General features: G+C 31.6%; 1 protein-coding gene and 1 long non-coding RNA gene across 3 annotated transcripts; one reads left to right on the top strand and one right to left on the bottom strand.

The window, feature by feature from the left end:
- Positions 1–297: 297 nt before the first annotated feature.
- LOC100811900 (uncharacterized) lies at positions 298–12774 on the bottom strand. Of its 2 annotated transcripts, none has more exons than XM_006599215.4 (24): positions 12525–12774; positions 9474–9607; positions 8888–8972; positions 8712–8765; positions 8420–8511; positions 8237–8343; positions 7617–7686; positions 7107–7497; positions 6128–6451; positions 5836–6039; positions 5224–5319; positions 5067–5127; positions 4852–4979; positions 4048–4294; positions 3734–3888; positions 3527–3651; positions 2944–3067; positions 2811–2869; positions 2537–2633; positions 2259–2448; positions 1872–1973; positions 841–1015; positions 675–734; positions 298–571 (listed from the first exon to the last, which is right to left on the bottom strand). In XM_006599215.4, exons 1-23 carry the CDS (start codon positions 12564–12566, stop codon positions 686–688), a joined length of 3111 nt encoding a protein of 1036 aa, XP_006599278.1. In that variant the 5' UTR covers positions 12567–12774; the 3' UTR covers positions 298–571; positions 675–685. The 2 variants fall into 2 exon arrangements, with proteins under 2 accessions (XP_006599278.1, XP_003548801.1); XM_003548753.5 differs by having other exon boundaries at positions 897–1015.
- Positions 1022–6082, top strand: LOC121173720 (uncharacterized). The gene is made up of 2 exons (XR_005889009.1): positions 1022–1574; positions 6000–6082. It is a non-coding gene; the product is annotated as an uncharacterized lncRNA (long non-coding RNA).
- Positions 12775–17781: the final 5007 nt, after the last annotated feature.

Genomic DNA, 17781 nt, shown 5'->3' with positions numbered 1-17781 from the left:
TTTTTCATTTACGAGCATCGTGCAATGTTAGCGTAAAGCAGCTTGCTGATTATTTCTGTCGATGGGGCTTATGGATATTGAGCTCCGAATGAAGATGTAGTCGGTTCCTCATGTTTTAGTTAATATTTCTTTTTGACGGTTTCGTTAATCATTTCGAAGTCTTTTGCGGTTCATTTTATATTTTGATTGATTACGGTGGAAACATGGTTTGATTAATGTTGTACTTGACCCCATCTGCAGTAGTGCTTTTCACTCCATTCTCGGTAAATTTATGCAATTGGCAAAAAAGAGAATACATTGTTCTTAATTTATATTCACTCGATGTAAAGATCAACCCAAAACTGAGATGATAATCCAGTCTTCCACGGTGAAACAAAAAAATAAATACAATAAAATAAAGAAGCTTAAGTACAATAGGAGGGGTAAAAAGTCATTGTAATTTTTGGTGTAATCGATGAGTAGGTGCTTCCTAATTTCGTCTTTCCTGTTCTGCAGTCCGCAGCACTTGGTTTGCCAATGTTGAAAATGATTTTGCTTTATCTTGCATTTCTGTGGTTCGAAGGTTGATACCCTGCCAAATCCGAAGAATGATGTGTAGGTAAACAAACATATCGGAGTATAGGTAAACAAACAACATACCGACTCAAACTCTAGTGTTTTATCAGTAAGGATACCTGCAATTTTTTCATGTTCTCCTGCAGCTTGCTTTCTGCCAATTTAGCAAAGCTTGTTTCCTGCAGTGCCAGATTCACGATTGAAACATGGTTTCATCACATTCAAGAACAAATAATGGACTCCAGAAAATAATTAACAAAGCTCATCTTACTTTGGATTTCTTACCTGGTTTCATCCATATTTCTTACTTTGAATAATGTTGAAATTGGATATATACTTACGTTGGAAGAAGAAAATCCATATTTCTTCTTGATTTGATCGACTGCACCAGCTTGCTCATCTTGCTGCTCTTCCTTACTTGATGTTTTCTGGATGTTGCCCTTCATCTCCTTCAATCTACCTGCATATTGCACGCTCCACTAATTTAGCTAGCAGCAATTAGGGTAAGCACTTTGATCATCTTCAGCCTATTCAGGTAGCATGTAGGCGATCAAAGGTTCTTGAAAGTTATATAAAGCAGAGTTTCATGCTCCTATTTTCTCATAAGTTGTAGTTCACTAAATTTTAAGAATGCAATTTTGTTTGCCAGAGTTACTTGGTTGTAGGAAGGTGGCATTTGAAAACAAGGAATCTAGAACTGAAGCAGCATGAAAGATTTTTGATGAAATTTTCTATGTCATGATTTTTATGCACACCCCATACTTCCAACTTGGAACTCCAGCCACAATTATGTTAGCCTATTCCTTTATGCAAGGCAGTAATGGGTGTGTGCTAGTGTAGTGGTAATGGGTTAGTACTTAGTAGGAGGTTATAGGTTCTATTCTAGCCTCAGCACTGCAATTGTTCCAAATTAAAAAGTTCATTCCTTTTTGCAGGGAAAATGCAGTGTCCACATGCAGAAAAAGAACCAGAATAGTCTAAAAGACAAACTCTGAGAAGTCTTGGACACTATATGCAGGGTATTGCATTTTATCACTTTTCCAATATGAACATAGCGCTGTTAAGTAAGAGAATCTCATTACTGACCAGTACATTAAGCATTACCTGTCATGTTTATGCTAAGTAGAGATGCTTTTAGCTTGTTTATTTTCTTTTTTTTCAATTTGTTACAAATGAAATGATAAAATGAGCATACACACATATATTTTCTTATTTCACACTTATTTCATCCCAATCCCGGTAGTTCAAGTTCATATCTTTTTGCTTAACTATTGACCATGAGTAAATAATTCTCTTACAAAAGTAAAGTCACCAACCTTTTAGAGCCTGAAACTTTCCAGTCAATTTCTTCTTATTAAGAGCTCCCAATATACTTTGATCTTTGTGTTTTTCTTCATGATCGTCTAGGTCAATGTCATCTGTACAAGAGGAGAGTAGAATACCACAAATTGATTGTCTCAAACTAAATTATCCATTTGATAAAAAATGTAATAATACACATAGATGCCCACTTAAGATATGGAAAACCAGAAGAATTGCCTCTGGAAGCAGTCATATTATATAGGATTTGTGTTTTCTAACTAGCAGAGTCATGCCACCAATAAAAAGACCATATATTCATTAAAACAAACAGAAATTATTTTCAGTTTCTTCCTTGAAGGCTATGTAATATTCAGTAGCACATATCTAAGGTACTTTCATACCTATGTTTAATTCAAGCTCATCTTCATCAACAGTCAGATTATCATTATTATCAGCATCACATGGAAAATTTTCATTTGAGAAGATAGCTGAGAGTTCCTGGATGCTTTCTGTAGTATCTTCGGTTTCCAATATGGGAGCATGCTTTTCTTTACTGCCAGCAAAATCTTTGATAACAGAGCTGAATATACCCTGAGAAGACAAAAAGCAAGATCAAACACCTTTTGTCACAATGATAAGGAACATGTAATTTAACAAGTTATTAAAAACTGCTATTTACCTTTTTCTTTTCCTTATAGATGACTGGGCCAGGAACAAACACTTCTGGCGACAGCATCATATTTTTCCTGTAGATGCAGCTAATAGAGTCCAAAAGCCTATAAGTCAAGCAAAATGTAAAAGTGAGGCTACTAATCTTGAATATTACTACCACTTTCCATGTTGTGAGAAATATTATTCCAATATCCAAGTAGTTCTCAATAGAGGAGCAAGAGACAGATAACAAGATTCCCAATGGTAATCTCTAGGTTCATTATGTATAAAGTTATATATACCTGAAAATATTTCTTTGCACCAACAGCGAGACGACAAAAAATTCTTGGTTACCGTTCACCTGTAAATAGAAGTTGAGCTCATTCAAAATCAAATATCTAAAGAATTTTGTACAAGTGAAAAATATGCTCATACCAAAACAAGATCTCCTTTGGATGAACAACATATCTGGCAGCCAGAAAATGACTTCAATTTTGGAGGAGAATAATTATAACCTCTAATTGAAGTCTCCACAATTAGGGACAACTCTGGCAAAGACCTATCATTCAAAATATATGTCTATGTATTAAATTCTTATAACAAGAGAGAAAAAAATGAAAGTACTTGACATACAATTAACAAACTAGAAATAATAGAAGTTCAGATTTTGGTCGCCCCCACAAAGCGCATTCTTGTTTGACCTCGTGCTATTTGTTGGACTACTTGTTTTCTTTATTCTCCAGAACAAATGGAAGCAACAAAAAACTTCAAATAAAATATATACATTTTTCTTGTTTGACTTGAAAAGCACACTGGGGGCCAGAAAATGGTGGGAGGTTAACATTATATTACAAACAATGATATATTTTTTTCTTCTTATTTTTTGTCACTGAAACTATCCTCGTAAGTCGAAGTCGGCATTGAGTCATTATTTTAACAGATGGTGTTAAGTCTTTTCATATGTTCTATACCATCAAAATATGTTCTCATATAAAGTGCAGACTGAGAAAAACACCACCTTAATTCTACTTTTCCACTTGTAAAAATGAGTATAAGGCCAACATCAGAAGGGCTGTAAAATGTTGATGCCCAGCAACACGTAGAGGAATGAAACCTTTTCTTGTATAGCACCTTTTTAACTCCCTGGAATAAATCATTGCAAGCATCAGCTGATTGTTTTGTAATTCATGACTCCTATTATGGCTGTAAGTGATTCATGCATCACCTGAATCGCATGCACCAATGAATAGACATATAAAGCTTTCTCAGAACAAAGCAAAATGTACTGTTGCTTTGTTGTTGCATCCTCAATATGATTCCTTTCGCTCGACTCTAATCCATCTTTTGTAATCGATCCATTGACCGGTGCACCTTGTCCATCTGTGTACCACAAAATTGCTGTTAACATTTTCAATCATATCCTTCACATCAATCAATGATAGTACTGAAATTTTGATCCTTAACAGAATGAGTATTTGGATTGCTAATATCAATCAGTTTTTGACCATTTATTGTTGTGCTAACTATGCAAACTCTTACCCAAAACCTGCATAAATAGAGCTTTAGAGGGCTTCTTAGGATGAATAGTTCCCGTGCCCAGTGTGTTTCCAGCTTCTTTATCTAGTGCCAGAACAGATGAATCTTTTGTTCCAACTGCTAAAATGTTTTTTTCAAAACCATGTAAACTGCTGGTTAGGAACTGCAGAGAGATGATACCAGCAGAAATTTCACTGGCAATATGTTTCTGGTATAACAAAGTTGGGCCATCTATGTTAAAAACTGAAACCTGCAACAAATTGGTTTAATATTTAATATACGTTGCTGCACAAAATTATTTAGCAAGGACAGTAAACAACCATAACCTCAGAACAAGGAACACAAAATAGCTAGTTCCACTTCAGAGCTGAAGTAACAATACATTTAGAAAATACTACCCAAACATATGATCAAGGACAGAATGTAACTCTCAGGCTTTCAGAAATCTACTAGAAAGTTGCTCAAAGTGGAAACACAATATGCTTTTTTTATTATTCTAAACGATCCTCGTTATTTGTAAATGTGTTTAATGGAAGTTCTGTAGTTCAAATGATCCATGGTATTTATAGGTGGCCTCTCCTAGCTGCAGTAGTGCCTGAGGGGTTAGTCTGGCAATGATTCTTGTGGTAATATCCTTGCTGGAGACCAATATATTCTTCTACTGGCCTATAAATAGATGACTTCTATTTCTTTTAATATAACTGCAAATCTGGAATTTGTACCTCAAACGCATTTCTTTGAATACATGGAATAGCAAGCTAAAAACACATTTCCAAATTTTTTAGAAAAGCTAGAAAGTTATCTCACATGTCCCTGATCAGAACCAACAGCAAGATGCATCAAGCTGGGATCTATGTTCAATGACAGAATGGCACCATTGATCTTTACATGTTTCACACTTTGGATTATATGATCAGTCCCTTTCTTTGTACCTCCTAATGAATGGAAAAGGGAAGTGAGTATTGATTATAATATGAATCATACTAGCCTTTTGATAACCAAGAAGAAGTTATGCCACATACCAGTAAGAGACATGAAGCTGTTAGTGGCATATGGTTCAGTTTTGAATCTAAAGACACAAACCTGTAAATCATGTTTATGTCAGACATACTATAAATATTAAAGGATAAACAGAAAGAAGGAAATTATCATGTTTTTTACCAAATTGAGGAACCTCACCATTCCACTCTGGTCACCAGAAACAAGAAGTGGGGAGTTGCTATCGAAGTATAATGCCGTCAAGGGTATACCACTTAATGAACAGTCATTTTCACTCTGCATTGAGATGAAGGAAACACATAATAAATTTTACATGAAGAGAAAATAAATGCCAAGTAAATTTTTTAAATACATTGAAAACAAAATAGATGCCTTTAGTTCACCTAGGGTTGGGTTGAGCTTAAAGATGTATGACATACTTGGTTACACCAGATCTATGTGGTTATAGGGACTTATAAGCACATTTAGAATTTTCTTTATTAATCCAATACTTGCTTGAATGGTTCTTGAATACAAAAATCCATGATTAGCCAATACAATCAATAACTTTAATCACCTAGACAAATAAGTAGACTGGTGCTTTACATTCATGAAAGCAACTTCCTTTTGGAAAGTGTGAAAATATTCTAAAAGACAAAGATCCCTTTGCACATTATGCAGGCAAGTTGTGTATATTGAAGGTTAGTAAAGCTAACATTTTAGTATGAAGTACTTTGTAGTACAAACTGATTGTTTCTTTCCACTCAATGTAAAGAGCTTGAGAGCACAAGACATGCCTGATAAAAATATTACCTGTTGCTTCAATTGTAAAATTGGAGTGAAAATGGGGCATGAAGCATCCCAGAAGTTTATGGCTCCATTGCTGTGTCCAGTTATGTACAAGTTTTGAACTTTAGAAAATCCTGTAAATTTGGCAGAACTCAGGCTAATCTCATCTTTTTGATTTGTTTCAACAGGAACAAACAGTGGATAGCTTGTGATCAGCTGTCTGTAATACTGTCACAAAGAAAGACATTTATTAAAAGGTGGATTGCAAACAGAATGATCATAGTAGAGTAAAGTTATAGTTTCACGACCCTATTACCTCATCTTCAAATGTTAATACATTGGGATTGTTGGAGATGAATTTTGCTGTTGTGATGCTTGATTCTGCCAGTGGTAACTTTACAGTTACCTCCTTTGGAAGTGATGGTGTGGACTTAGATTGGCATTGTAGCAGATACCTTTCAATCAAAATATCGTCATACAGATATAGATGGCCTGACTTCCCAAGCAAAATGAAAGAATCTTGTTTATTCTTGCTTTGCTCAGTTGAAGTTGATATGATCTCCATGTCAATACAACATTCAGACAAATGAAGTCCAAGCTTAATTGTGCGAGCTTCTGTATGCTCATTCAGCAACACTACCTGTTTCGTATAATCACATAAGCTAGCATGATCTAACTGCAATCAACATCTAAAGGAAAAGGAAAATTGCTTTTACATCTCATTTAGCTAAACTAGAAAACTTTACAGTAAAAAATAGTGTGTTAAACTAGCAAATTATACCTAGCTCAAACTCTTTGAACAAAAGACACTACGCTTCTGAAAATCACAAGTTCATGTAGGTGGTAATAGTGAACTTGAATTCTGGCTTTATTTCTTTTAGAAAAGGGTTATCATGTAGGAATATCTGGTTAAAAAGTCCCATATCGCCTGCTTTAATTCTTGGGGTGCAACTTATACATTTGTTGAACAACTTCACTTAATGCTAATTGGTTTTAAGATGAAATCTAACATGGTATTATAGTTTATAGCCCATCTTGGCAAATCTCGTCTATTCTAGTAGGCTTGCCTGTTTTGGCAGACATATGGGGAGGAGGGTGTTAGGAAGTCCCACATTTTCTGCCTCAATTCTTGAAGTATAACTTATATATCTGTTGGACAACTTGACTTAATACTAACATATCTGTGAGACTTCCCAACATATCTCATTATAAAGATATAAATACATAAATATTCAAATAATTTGTCCTAGAACAAGATATTTTTGTTAAATGAGTTGAGCAAAGCATTCAAATACCTGCAACAAGTTTGAAGTTGCACAGTCAGAGGCTCCCATAATATATAGTCGACTAGCCTTTCCTCCAGCATAAACCCATTTTATTGATCCTATGGAAATTTTGTCAGACTTGTATCCTAAGTTAAGTTTGAGCAAAGGAGTATTTTGATAACTATGTTCAGATGCTGAACCATTTCCTATATTTAGAGAACGGATGCTCCAAATGAAGAGCTCTCCATTGTTGTACCCTACAATTGCTTTACTTCCAAAAGGGCACACCCAACATGCAGAAGTCACTTTTTTTGTTTCAGTATGCAGTGGCTGCAACATATTTTCACCAGTTTTGAAAATAGATCTACTTTCCCGAATATTCCATAATATCATTTGACCATTTCTAAAGATTATGAGAACCCTGCAATGGAACACATAAGAGAAATAGTTTGAGTTTACAAATAAATGATAAAGTATAATCAGGAACCAAATTATTTGTATAAAAACATCCTAAAGGATAGCTATGTTCGTAGAGATCACCTCTTACTTTCAGCTGCTGGTTGAGGCAGTATATGCGTCACAACAGTATCATCAGACACTTCAGAATTCCCTAAACAAAGATGATTTAAGAACTTACATTGAAAACCAGGTATAAGAGAGAAATTGGGTTAAGGACAATCATAACTATAAGTTGCATACATATAATGCACTTGACAAACAAATGATAATTTGAACTTCTTGTGCGGTTTCTATTTTGAGTAATGAGATACAAATTCAAAATATCCATCATATGTTACAAATACATGCCTATATAAAAAATAAACTTTTTTATGTTAGTGTTTTTAGTGGTGTAATCGTTCCTCTTGTTGGATCTTCACACGCCAAACAGAACTGAGTCAATGATATTGTTTAAAATTCCCTACAGATCATGCTGAGATTTATAGGCCTCAAGTAATCCTTAACTATGAAATCTTCTTTATAGCAGAACCAAAGATGCTGACATGTTTTACTTTTGCTACCGAAGTACTGATCAATGATCATATTAAGCATCAACATAACATTTAGTCATCACTGTCTACTATTTTTTTCAGGTCCAAATGTAGGTTTAAAGTATTACATGTAACATGTGAAATAAAAAGAAACAAGGTAACATATCTCACCATAGGAAGCTGAGAGAGGTATGGTGTATTTCATCTGAACCAAATGCCATGATGGCTCTTGGTCAAGCTTCAAAACTGAAATATTACCATTAGAATGTCCAATGTACCTGCCAACACAGTTACATGCTCATTACTTACGGAGCTTTACTTCATAGCTTGTTCCAAATTAGATTTACTACTTACATATAGAGGCTATGATGAATGACTGCAAAGGAAGTGATTTCTTCTTTAGCCATGTACACATCAGACAACAGTTTCTTGTCTATGTCCCAAACCTAAATGTGAAATTTCTTTTGGACAATCAATTATCTGAATAAACTGATCTTGAACATGATAATAAAAACATATTAACACATTACAACGAAAAAAAAGAACATAGTAACATTGTGAATCTTGGTAGTGGACTAGACTTATGAAATTCAGAGGCAGCACAAAATATTACAATAAATGTGAGCAAGTCCATAGATATACTTGCCTCAATATGGTTGTTGGAAGTGACATTTATAAGGACGCCTTGGTTCTGGATGAACTGCATGCATTAATATCTTAGCATTTTTAGTACACAGGCATACTTGGTATTCCTAAGCAAAGGTACATTTTTCACAACAGCAAGAGGCTAATTTTCCCTTTTTCATGGATGAGGCACTTAACCTGTAGAAACTTGCTAGGCAGGGGCTCACTAGATTCAAGCATGGCTTGAGCATTATCTTTTCCATAGAGTTTAATCTGGCCATCCCTTTTTTAAAAAAATAAAATAAAAACTCAACAGAATCAGTTTCAAACACGTGAAAACTCATCCAATTCAATAACATTAAAATGTTCACATGGTATGTCCCGTTCCCAGGATTTATACAATAGCCATTTCTCTGCCACTTAGATGCCACATAGCAAGGAGTGCAACACAAAATTGATTAGAAAGTGATAACTATTGAGAGGCATATGATATTAAATATGTTTTTAGTCCTTGGGATGTGTTTTTTAATTCCTCAAATTTATAAAAGGCTTTTTTTAATCTTTCTTGCGGTAAAAAACCGCTTTAAATTGTGTATCTAAACTACAAAAAATGAGTCATGAAGGACTAAAAAAGCAATTAGTGAATTTGAGGGATCAAAAAATACATATTTTAATTTGAGAGACTAAAAAAGACAAATTTAAATGACACCTTATATGACTATTGAACAGTTTGATGCAGTGTAGTAGTTAATCAAGGACTCAAGAAATGGCAAGGGGAACGTACTTGGTAGAAAGAGCCAGGATCCTCTGAATGGTGTCATAGGCGAACTTGGCACCACCAGATGGCACTCCATGATGAAACACCAACCGTGGATCTACATCACTAGCTTTTAATCCATCTGATGAATTTCCACCAGTCTGCATGGAAATTCACAAATTCAATGTTTGTATTTTAGTGCTGCCTGCTAAGGCAGTGTCTGGTTTTCATATTTTGTAAATGAGTAAGCCAGTAATGTTATATGCATATTATTTTATTATAGTAAGATAATAAAGCAAATAAGAATTTAATGTATTTTATTTGTTCGTGTCATGGTAAAAATACCATGCAAATTTATTCACTTTCTAGTTTGTGTTTTTGAAATTCAGACTCAAACTAAGAAGAAAGAACACTCACTTCTTCTATTTACACGTGTAAGTAAAAATATCTTAACATTTTTTGGAGGATAAAGAACTTGTTACTTTTAAGTTTCAAACATGTTTCAACTCTGTTAGCTTCAGTCGTTTGGATAAAACTTTCACATAGCAACCGTGAGTGACACCACTTACGTAATTCCTCCGAAATCAGCGACATCTCTTTAAAATGAACAGTTAAAATACTAAAATGTATTCATTGTTAATTTAATTTAAAGAATACATAAATGTTAACTTAAAAATTCAAAGGACTATTCAAATTAGAGACACTTCCCTAGTTTGGACAATATGCTATAAAGTGTGAAAGGCTATTACTTCGGTATGAGTTTAAAATAACTCACCTTGTGAGCTATGCATTATTCAACCATGTGTAATGTCATGTGACATATATCAACACATCACACAATTCAATTTTTTTTTACAATCAAAATCTAATGACTTTTAAGCTAACTTTTGTATTTTAGTTTCTAATTCAATGTTTTATTAAAAGAACATTTAATCCTTACTCTTTCTAATTCAATGTTTTTGGTTCTCCATAACAACCAAAGGAAATTTGATCTTTGTCGTAATTAAATAAAAAATTTAAATGAAATGGTTTAAAATATCAATGTATATCATGTGATATTATATAATTGGACAATACATAATTTATATTGTTGTGACTTATTTTAAAGTGGCCAAATAATTGTAGCAATGGATCAAAATCTTTGTTTTTCGTTCTTTTTATTCTTATTCGTTGAATTTATGTTAGAATGGATATTGGAACATTTTTCAACTGTAAATCAAGTAGAAAGTTTAGTTCTACTCAAAAACCATTTCCTTGTTGGTAGATACTTTCCTATTTACAACAGTTCAATGACTATGATGAGTTTAACTTAGCTGAAGACAATGCATATTTTTTACCCTTTGCCAAAACGCGTACCCTCTACCCGCTGGCCTTGGATTTCCAGTGGCAGCGGCAGCGGGTTAACTGATATTGACCAACATTAACGCATTCAAACATGGGCCCACACACTAATATATCACCGACCATAAAAATCCATATACTTTAAAAGATAACGACATAACGTATCTTTCTTTTTAATTGGTTCCCCCTTCTCTCGGCTCAGCATTAAATACTAATTTCACTTTTGTGTAAGCCATATCCATTTTTTTATGAAAAAGCAAAAATCCTCATCAGCAAAATTACTTCGGAATATTTCTTTTCTAGAATTAGCTACAGCCATTTCTCTACTTGCAAAAATTAGCAAGTAAAATGTGCGCTTGAGTTAACTAATTTGTTTTAAAACAATTTTTTTTTATAATTTCTAGTGAGGTTTTTTCTTTAAAAAAATTATTTTCACAAATAGTCTCAACTTAAAATGTCCTACTTATTATTTCTTTAATCAGGTAAACCCCTGTACATGGCCGTTAAATCAGATACAGAGAGTACTGACGCATCTCTTAAAATTACTTTGGAGGATCATAATTACTTTCGAATTGAAACTTAATTTGGAAGTTAAGTTATCATATTTCATTGTGATAGTAAATAAGATTTAGGTCCTATAAATAAATTATTGAATTCTAAATGAATTTACTATTTTAAAATATACCGTTAAAAATGATTTATACACTAATAATTAATAAACACTTATTGCCATAATATCGTTTAATTCTTAGTTAAAAACAAAAAATTAAATACCATTTAGTTTATGAATTTAATGGTTATACACTCAATCAATTAAAGATCACTCTTGATATAATTTTTTAAATAATCATTATAAAAACTAATAAACTTATTATTGATAATGTAAAACTACTTCATTCATGGTGCATAAGTTATTTCTCTTAATTTAATCAATATGCAAGTATGAAAAAGTTTTGAAATACACAACACAACTTAACCGACCAAAAACGTTGACATGTTATTTTTTTTTTTAAAGATTCTGCAACATAAAAGAATATCCAGATTCTTTGCAAACCAGAAATGGAATATCGCAAAATTAAATTAAATTGGATAAAAAAAGAAATGTGCACATAATAAAAAAGAAGCAATAAGAAATGATGTACGTAAATATTTGATAAACCCAGTTTTAGTATATCCGATATGCATTACCAAAAAAGTGTCCGATATGCTCATCATATGCGTTACATCATTCTTAATCGTTGAGCTATAGATTTTTAATGAATAAAATTAACGTTTTTTTAGGGTAATTAGTAAAAGTAATGTTAGAGTATGGATAAAAAAGAAATTAAGCAGCGACATCCAATCAAGGTGTATAAAATAATACTTATGACAATCATAGGATCCACGAATTTGTCTTTTAAATTGTATTGCTCCTATCAAAGCCTTTTTTTTATTTATAAAATTCAAAATAAAAACCAAATATCCAAGTCCAGAATCAAAAGAAAGAAATGAAATCTAGAGTGGAAAGAAAATTGATGATGGTTTGAAACCGAGTAAAGACTGTAAATTGGCAGAAAGAACTGATAGGTGTTTCAGTTTTAACTTTAAGCAATTAATGAAGCAGAGTAAGTAAGTGATGATAAATAACCGAAGAATGATGATGATGATGGCATGGAAGCAAATTGAGGGAACAAAAAAAGAAGAATATATGAAAGCAAAGAAAAAAGAGAAGAGAGAAGGGAAATGTTGTTCGGGTACCTTCTTTATGGAAGCTTTCTCCACGAGTTTCTTCACAAACATTGCTTATTTTGGAGGATCTGAGACTCGGAATCAGATATTCAATTGCTCAAATTAAACAGAGAGAAGAGAGAAAAGTGGGGAATGGTATTTGGCCTTGTGTGATAACTGATGTTTTCAGAAAGAGTTGTTAATTACTTTAGTAAGGAGCATTTGATTGCAGTTTCTTACTTTGTTCTGTATCTGATGATGGTTTGGTAGTGAGAAGAGACAACCAAGTAAGTGTCTTTTATAAGGGGAAAAAAACCAAAGGCAAACTGTGTATATTTAATACTATTATTTTTTAAAGTATGAGATCTCTCTTAAGCTCTTTTCACATTTATTTTTTCAAATATTGAATGCAAGTTTTTTCTTTTGGTATATTATCAATATTTTTTAATTTAATATCATCGTAACTAAGATTTTAGATTATCCTGTGATATCTGAAAGTATTTTCACAAATTTTGATGTTATGGACGGCTATGAGTATATTATCAATATAAAACAACAACAAATGATATATTATTATGTTATCAAAATGATTTAATTATAATTATAATAGCATATAATTCAGAGTTAAAGCTTTTCTATCATATGGTTCAAAAAAACTTTTCGATCATATAATAATATATTGTTAGATGGCGGCAGATTTAATTTACTAAATAATATGGATTAAAATCATACTTAAAACCTCTTTCTTCTTCTGTTAAATCATTAAAGAAATTGAAAAAACTTAAAAAACATGTAGTTGATAAGATTTGTCTAAAAGACAACTGTTTGACCGCAAAATCTCAATTTGTCTTGCTTGTGTGATCAACAAAAGAACAGACATTATATATTATTATTAAATTTTATAAAACATGATAGATTAAAATTATATCTATATATATATATATATATTGTTATTATTATTTAATGATTATTTATTTAATGTTAGCCAGTTCTTTGGACAAGTTAGTAACACGTGTCAGAAGTGAATTGCAGTGTAAGACCCCACTCATGGGCCAGGGTATGATTGAAAGAAACGTGGCACCACAAAAAGGAGTTTGCTTCATGGGCTTGATTTTTCTTACCATCCCTTCTTTGATTTTTAAGAATTTTGTTTTCTTTAAATTACTTTTTCATTTTAAATATGACGTATCAATCACTCCATTGATATAACCTAAGAAACAAAAAAAAAAATCACATTATTGATATAACAAAATTTAAGGAGAATATAAACTCCATGTCATAGTAGTTAACTATATATATATATATATCATGAACAAAAAGAGCATTCCTACTATATAGCGTAGACCGTAGTGCTAGTCTTCAGTCGGCAAATGCAAATGTTTGAGTAAGATAAAATTGTATTTTTGGTTTCTTACTTTAGTTTTAATTTTGTATTTAATTTTTTGGTAATTTAATTCATAAATTTGGTTCCCTATTTTATAAAATCCTGCAATATTAATCCCGGACACCTCAATTGAGCGTTGACACGTGATAGTTATCATTCAATAAGAATGTGACATGTGACAGTCAACCTCACTTGAACGTCCAATTGTGGTATGAGAGATCAACATTGTACGATTTTACAAAAGAGGGGACCTAATTCATGAATTAAATTACTGGGCGACCAAATCCAAAATTAGAGATAAACTGGGGATCAAAAATGCAATTTTGCCTTCGAGTAATGATATTTTCCCTCTTCATTTTTTATATTATTTTACTCTAATAAGAGTGTGTTTGGATGAGAGAATTTAAAATTCTGAGAAATTTTAAATTTTAAGAATTTCAAATATTTTAATTAAAATTCTTTTATTTTCAAATTTTTGTGTTTGGATGAAAAATTTTAAAATAGTGAGGGTAAAAGAAAATAAATGCAAAGAGAAGAGAATATATGGTTGGTGTGTTTCCAAAGAGAAGGATACTAATGCGGCATGAGAAGTCGTAGGGCAACCGGAACATGATGCGTATACCACCACACTTGACCATAACATTCAACGCAAGACATGACTCAAGTCCTCCACATCGGTGAACACTTCCACCGCGTGATGGATAGCCCTAACTGGAGGGTGCAGTTCTACGTGCCCCCTTATGCCCACACCCGATCGATATTCAACGAGTTCAAATAGTGTTTCTTGAAGAAGAGGATCATCAGCGTGAGGGAAGAGTCATGAGTTCAATAATTGGATTTCATGAACTTAGGTGAAAGAGAGAATGTAGGTTATGAAGGAAATACATGAACGTTTTAGAAGATTCTTCTATCAAGAAGAAAATTTCAATTTCTCATCTTTTAGAAGGAAATTCCACATTTTTAGTTGTTTAAAATTCTGTTTTAAAATTCTAAAAATTTAAACAATGAATTTTAGATTATAAAAATTTAAATTCTTTGATAAATTACTTTTATTCAATTAAAATTCTCTATTCAAACGCATTCATAGTCTTTTGTATGATAAAATTTGAATTTATTTCTCGTCCCTTTTACCATAAAAGATGGGTAATGTGAGAAAAAAAGAGGTGGTGAAGAAAACATTTTGGGCATGTCAATAGGTAAGGACCCATAGCCCAACGTATCAATATTTTTTATGCAATATTGAGTATTAACACAGACTGACACCAATCTTCTGTTATTTTTGTTCTAACACCGTAGAAAGTAAAAAAGGTAAATAAATATTATGAATTTATGATACCTTCCCACTTTTCACACAGGATTGCTAATTTGCTATATATAATGGTAATTATCAAGTGTCCATAAACGGTACATAAGATCATAAATAAGACTTGATATTATATGTTTCACGAAAATAACTTAAAAAATGTTAAATTAATTTAGAGTGTGTTTGGAGGGAAGAATTTTAAATTTTGAGAAATTTTAAATTTTAAGAATTTCAAATACTTGAATTGAAATTATTTTATTTTCAAAATTTTGTGTTTGGATAAAAAAAAGTTAAAATTATGAGGGTGAAAAAAATGAATGAAAAAAGAAAAGATATGATTGATGTACTAGTTATACGTGTTCTTTTACGTTCTCGTGCCCGACCGATGTTCCACAATCTAAGACGGTGTTTCTTGAAGAAGACGGTAAGAAGAGAATTTCAATTTCTCACATCTTAGAAGGAAATTGAAATTCCATATTTTTAGTTGTTTAAAATTCTATTTTAAAATTCTAAAATTTTAAATTCTTCACAAAAAACATCCAAACAATGAATTATAGATTACAGAAATTTAAATTATCTGATAAATTACTTTCGTCAGTTAAAAGACACTTTTAGATATCATAGGAGATAAAATATATTAAATGAATATGTTATATTAAGGATTTAATTTGATCAAAAGAAAAGAAATAAAATATAGACAAAATTATGAATTTGATCAAAATTTTATTTTTTTCAAAATATAAGAACTAAATGTCTCTACTTTAAAATGAAGAAAGGATTAAAATCACATATTTTTTAAATAAAATAACTAAACATCTTAATTTTAAAATAAAAAGACCAAAATTATGGATCGAAAAAAAATAAGGAACCATAATTATATTTAAGTCTATTTTTTATTAGTTAATAATATAATTTTTTATATTGATAATGCAAAAAGATTAAACTATTTATTAGATTAAATAGTTTTATATTTAATGCAGAGATAAATAATAAATTTTATTAAAATATTGATGATAAAAATAAAAATATTAATAAATTATAAGTTAAAGTAATATTTTAAATAGTCTGCATAACACAATAAGCTAAAGAGAAAAATTATTTACAAAATATTTCTATTTTAATGCAAATAAACTATAAATGAGCTGAAATAACTTGCCTAAACGCGCTTCTTGTCTCACATGAAAATGTTTCTGAACTGATACCAACATTAGGTTTGCACTTTGCAGAATGACACTATAGTTGCATATTGATTAAATATCCCTCATTTAGAAAAAGAAATTCATATGAAACTAGAGAATCCATCAAATATCCCTCATTCAGAAAAATAAATTCATATGAAACTAGAGAATCCCCAACCAAAGGAATTTGGATTCTTGACACTCTTTAAAAATATTTAATTTCTGATTGGTTGGAGAGAAAAATATTTCTTAGCACATAATATCTAAAAATATTTATTCATTTTTACTTTAAAGAATGTTTGGTTGGAGAGAAATTTTTTATTTTTCGGGAATTAAAGGTTGCGAAATTTAATTTCTGATATTTGGTATTGATTTTAAAATGTAATATGTTTGGAAAATGATATTTTTGAGAATATTCTTTAATCAGTTTTTCATGAAGAGAGATGAAAAACTTACTTTTTTCATTAATTTTTCTTTTACAATAATAAAAATATCGTCTCACTCTTTATTAAATTATTTAATATGATAAAAAATATTACTAACTAAAAACAAATTTTATTTATTTTCAACAAACATAATTTTTAAGAATCATGATTAGTTGGTATGAAAAACTTATCCTCTATCAAACATTTAAAGCTTAAAACTAAATTAAAACCTGCATTGCTTTGACTTTTTTAAGAAAGGAGGCCACATGAGGGCTATTGTTTTATGTACCTTTTTTTGTTTGATGCACCTCATAATTTTTAAAATCCCTATATTACCTTTTCTCACATTACGGAATCGTTGATCCAAAATGACATAGGTATTTTGGAAATGTATCATGAAATACTTATTCTGAAAATGTATTCTTGAATAATTGTTCCAAAATATATGTTTGGTATGTTCTTGAACATGCATTTTAGAACATATTTTTGGAATACATATACCATTATGGATCAATTAATGTGTAATATACACATTTTTTTTGTAATATACCAAACATATATTCCAAAACAGATATTCCAGAATACTTGTGTATTACAGATCAACGATTCCAAGGAAACAACAAACATAAATGGATGTCAGAAAAAAAAACATTGCCTACAGTCATTTACCTTCCACTACAATGTAGTGGCTTTGATGGTGGCAGTTGCGGTGCTTTCACTGGCAATTTGGGATGCCTATAATCGTTGAACGACAGATGGCAAAGGTGCAACAAACTACTATTATAAATGAGGTCTGATAGTGCCAGGTAAAGGAGGTGTGACGGGCTGCTGTAAAGAAAGGAAGTGGGGGGCTAGGGTTGGGAAACCAAGAGGAGTGCACGATAAGACTAATAAAAGGGCATATTAGTCCATTTGGGGCAGTTATTATTTCTCATTGAGTGCAACAGGCATAGAATGGGTGCATAAAGCAATTGCCCCATGTGAGATTTAAATTTCG

Source organism: Glycine max, chromosome 16 (genome assembly GCF_000004515.6).
Source record: "Glycine max cultivar Williams 82 chromosome 16, Glycine_max_v4.0, whole genome shotgun sequence".
Lineage (NCBI taxonomy): Eukaryota > Viridiplantae > Streptophyta > Magnoliopsida > Fabales > Fabaceae > Glycine > Glycine max.
Note: the sequence above shows the minus strand (reverse complement) of the source record. Positions and strands in the feature narration are given on the sequence as shown.